Here is a 5,040-nt window from a genome sequence, read left to right as displayed (position 1 = left end):
CTGAAAAACAAATGCAATACAGTGAAACTTGGATTATCTGTCACCCTTTTAACCGATATCGCTCCCGAAACTCCTTTTTTTTTTTTTTTTTTTTTGCTGCAGAAAAAATATGAAGTAGGTTTACTGTACATTGTGTTAGTACTGTATGTAAAATTTATAGAGAGGGTTATTACAAGCCCTTAGCACAGTCTACTATATACAGTCGTGAAGCTCAATATGTAGTAAATATGCAAACATTAGATAGTTGCTCACCACTAGGATCGCTAATATCGCCTCATTACAGGCAATGCAAAATAGTACCGTCACAGTCTATTGTTTCTAGCACCCTCAAAACTCAAGCTTCGTGACTGTATATAGTAAACTGTGCCCTTAGGGTGCCTTCAGACGAGACCACTCTACATTTTTGTAGAGAATTTTTCAGTCTTCCAGTGAACATGGACATAGGAGAAGATATAGTTTTGGAAATTTTGCTCATACCGAGAAAGAATAGACATAAAAAGTCCATCGATTGGTTTTGGAAAGACAGAATTGAGGACTATTTCACACTTTGTTTGATGATTTACATCGGGATGATAAAAAGTTTTTTCTTTCTTTTTTCGTATTTCGGCATGTTTAAGGAATCATTTCAAGAGCTTCTAACAAGAATTATCAACAGTAATCTCACTAGAGGTTTTGATTTATCTAGAGAAAATCAAAACTCGAGTGGGTTTTAATTGACTATTACACGATTAGAAGAAAGTATATAAAGATTAGAAGTAACAAAGTACTCCAATACAATGAAATATTAATTGACTTACGAAAATACAAGTGTCTTCAAATGTATTATTGTACCATCTCAACATTACGCTAGATGGCAGTAGTGTTTTATGATTAGCTGTTTTCTTGTTATCAGTTGTGCCAACTATGGAATCTTCATTGAACTCTGTGGATGGTTACTAGTCAAGAAGGCTTTGTTGATTCAGTTTCATTTTTATTAAAACATTTTGCATTCCACTTCAATCATCCGGATCCCAGTAATCAACATCACTTGACAGATGATTTTCAATAAATCTTAGTATTAAACAATCTCCGATACCTGACTATCCATAATATCATATAGCAGAAGCTATAACAAATATAACCTAAATAGTATAGGCTAAACAAGTGTTAGAAAAGTTTTAATTAGGGATGATGAAATAAACAAGAAACATTTTAATTAATGATGATGAAATAAAAAATAAACATGAATAATTTTAAAAGAAACAATTATTGAAAGTACAATTTTCAAATTTGAATGTTTTAGTGGTTGGTGGTTCAGTTGATGTTATATTGGACGTGTGCATAAAAGAAGTGAATTCGTTGATGTACATGGTGTATCCCTTAACTTATTCAGGATTTCCGAATGCTGCTCTTCATTTATTTGTAAATAGAGTTTCAGGTAAGATGCATAGCTATGACCAGTGATCTTTATTAATTCTTGTTCTTGAATGCCAATGCGAGTCATATTTGAAAGTGCTGTGCATCGACTGGAGTGGTTTGTAATTTTCTGTTTTCTGACGACCAGACCAGTGCATTTGAAATGTTGGCAAACAAAGAAACAAATGCTAGGGTAGTGATAAAAATAAACAAATGCTAAGGACGCGATAAAATTAAACAAATGCTAGGGACGCGATAAAATTAAACAAATGCTAGGAACACAATAAAATTGTGCGATAAGCAGCCATGATTGGTTGAAAGACGTCCTTTCGTACCATTTTATTGGTCAAAAGTAGTGTGACGTAGTAAAAGTGTGATAGTCAATGAAATTCGAAAAAAAGACACTGTGGCACAATAGGCTGTATACTATCATGGCAGTATAAGGAATTGGTGGCCCAACAGTCGTCTGTTAGCAGCACCACAAACAAGCCACTAAATAGTGGCCTGGCTATGGCCCTGTCTGAAGCCTACAATTTAATTCTATCACGATGGGAAGCGCCACTTTTAGTGGTTGCCACGAGTGGCAAAGCCAACCACTCAGAGTGTCTGCAGTGCCACTATTCTGTGGCTGTGTCTGAAGGTCTCCATTTAAATCCATTATTCACAAGTGGCAGTGCTTCTGGTCCTCCAAACAGTTTGGGGGTTGTGTGTAGATGCAATAACCACCATAACATAAAAATAATTATGGTACCTATGTTAAAATGTTTATACTTTTTGCTACGTCCTATATTGGACAGGAAGAAAGTTAATGGCTTTATTGCCAAGAATTCAACATTAGTTAACAACAACATATAATATTTGTGTTAATGTGACTTTTATTTCTTGAGAAAGTGTAAAATTTACGTAAGAGAAAATGAACATAACATACAGCTTCTTCTGTGAACAGGGTAAGTATCGAATGTCGTTGTGTTATATATAGGGAGGAAGTGAAATAACCCTGCAGATTTTCAGAGCGAATAGCTCATGTTGTATGTAACAAAAAAGTGTAATTCCATATTGGTGGAAAGTTCATAGTTTTCTCAGAAAAAAATGTTTCCCCCCCCCCCCCAACTGTTTAACACCCTCTTATTCGATAAATAGTGCGTGTAGGATCGTGCATATCGATAGAAAATCTAATAAAGAACCATTTATCCCTCTGGCATATTTCAATGGTGTGGACGGTTTACATGTAAAGTTTAATTTAAAAACTTGACTACAGAAAAGAAGATCCCCCTACTTGCATACATTATTCTGATTCTGGTACAAATCCAGACTTATTACTAGTATAGATTGACAAATCGAACTGAAACCCTGACCGAGTTACTACGTGAGCGCTGGCTGTCTTGGGGAGGAGCAAGTGAGAAAGCACGGGGGGAAGGGAGAGAGCATTATGCACTATACTTGCAGGTCCACTCACAGTTTGTCAAACCTGCTAACAAAAGCATTAAAAAGTTTACTAGTTGCCTGCAATGCTAGCATAATGGAACCTTCCTAGCTGACAGTCGAGGCAAAAATGAAGAATCCGTTATTGTGGTAATACTGGAGAGTGGTTCTTCTATTGGTCGCAATGCCCACACATACCCTCTCAGATATTTACGTGGTGATTGGTGACTGAATGACGAGGAGCGAGTGAGAGAGAAGAAAGAAAGAGAGAGATTCCAGAAGTTGGCGTGTTTTACGGGGTTTCACTTGAAGTTGTCAAACTATAACATCAGATATCCAACACGAAACCAAGAAAAAAATAATTGAAGACCCTGGATCTGGCCATAGAGTCATCATTGCTTCTAACCATCTCCACCAAAACCGAAGAAAAGAACCCTACAATAACAAAACAACATGGAACTTTAAGAAAGCAGATTGGAAACTATTTACAACAGAACTAGACGAACACCTCAAGCTCAACACACCACTAATTGAAAATACAAACTCAGATAGATTAAACAAATATTTCTGTGAATCTATTCTTAAAATTGCAAAAATGCACATTCCACGAGGCAAACTAAAAAAAATAATCTCAAGAGAAAAAATGAAACTCTCTGAATCATAATCCACAGTTAATTCCCGATTTACCACGAAAATCGTCTGTAGCTGTATTTAGATTGGCAACAGGCCATGACTGTTTGGCTAAACACCTGCATAGAATTGGAATATATCAGTCCCCTAACTGCCCATTGTGCAACTCAAACCAAGAAATGGATTCGGAACACCTCAAAATCTGTGCTTCAGTGGTTGACCATGATAATATCTTTGAAAAATATTGGAGTGCAAGAGGTCAAATGACTTTATTGTCAAACGCCTGGCATTAGAAAACAACAATTTAAAAACCACTAATTTCAAGCCATTGAATGATGCAAGCAGATTACAACTATTGTGTTAGTGGTGATGTTGCCTGACTGCTGAAACTTCCAACTTAATTTTTTTTTAATTAACCTTGCATTTAATCACAAAACGTAATATAGGTTTTCTATTCTTTTTTTTTTTTTACTTGGTTATTTAACGACGCTGTATAAACTACGAGGTTATTTAGCGTCGATGGGATTGGTGATTATCAGATGGTATTTGGCGAGATGGGGCCGAGGATTCGCCATAGATTACCTGACATTTGCCTTACGGTTGGGGAAAACCTCGGAAAAAATCTAACCAGGTAATCAGCCCAAGCGGGAATCGAACCCGCGCCTGAACGCAACTCCGGATCAGTAGGCAAGCACCTTAGCCGACAGAGCTACGCCGGTGGCTCTATTCCTTTAAGTGTACACTACCATCCCTTTCAATCTGCATGGTTATTTCACTTCCACCCTGTATACTAAGTTTTAATCCAGTTAACTCCTAATAGCACATATTCTCATTCAGTGATAGAGATGTGCTTCCTATTGCATGAGCAGCCGACAAATTTTCTGATCTAGATGGCTCAGACACACTGTACAATATTTAACGATGCTAAAAACTAGCAATATTTACCTGATGGTACATGCGGATGAGGACATCCAACCACTTTGTTTTCCCTTAACCACTCAGGAGCTAAAGGCCCCAAGAGGCCTAAAGGAGTCATACTCTGTTTAGAGTAGAAGATGTAATCAATAATACCCTTAAAATCAAACCTGCAAAAATAAATAACATTAGTTAATAAACAAAATACACTCATTATAACATAAGTATTAACATTATTGTTTACTTTTAACCTGTTTTGTTTCAATTTTATTTAAAAATGTAATTTATTGCAATCTACTTTAAAGAGATTCAATGTGAATGTTTCATACATACGTGTAATTTGTAAATGGCATAATGTCTTCACTGTATGCTGAGGCCAGCTTGAAGGAATGTGTGAACTCATTTGGTTTGTCACAGCCTGAGATCTTTTGCAGGCAAGACTTGTAGGCTAGGGACTTGAAGTCTTTGTGATCAGCAGGTACGCGCCCCGAGGTCAGGAATTCAATGACTCCTACACATTAAATGTTCAATTATACGTTATTCTTTGGCACCTTGTTTTCAGGAAAGACCCTGATCACACATTAGCAAAAAAACTGACAGGAATTTACGCCACAATGATTAAGAACACGAGGTTATATTTGATAACAAATATAAAATACAATATTTCTGAAACAGTAT

At 36.4% G+C, this 5,040-nt stretch overlaps 1 protein-coding gene across 1 annotated transcript in view; it reads right to left on the bottom strand.

Moving 5' to 3' along the window:
- twin (CCR4-NOT transcription complex subunit 6-like twin) overlaps positions 1-5,040 on the bottom strand; it is a 694,792-nt gene that overhangs the window by 26,654 nt on the left and 663,098 nt on the right. Inside the window, exons 10-11 of the mRNA XM_069832884.1 lie at positions 4,696-4,873; positions 4,393-4,532 (exon numbers count right to left, since the gene is read on the bottom strand). Of these exons, the coding sequence (XP_069688985.1) occupies positions 4,393-4,532; positions 4,696-4,873 (318 nt within the window). The remainder of the gene's footprint in view (positions 1-4,392; positions 4,533-4,695; positions 4,874-5,040) is intronic.

Source organism: Periplaneta americana, chromosome 8 (genome assembly GCF_040183065.1).
Source record: "Periplaneta americana isolate PAMFEO1 chromosome 8, P.americana_PAMFEO1_priV1, whole genome shotgun sequence".
In the NCBI taxonomy this organism is placed as follows: domain Eukaryota; kingdom Metazoa; phylum Arthropoda; class Insecta; order Blattodea; family Blattidae; genus Periplaneta; species Periplaneta americana.
Note: the sequence above shows the minus strand (reverse complement) of the source record. Positions and strands in the feature narration are given on the sequence as shown.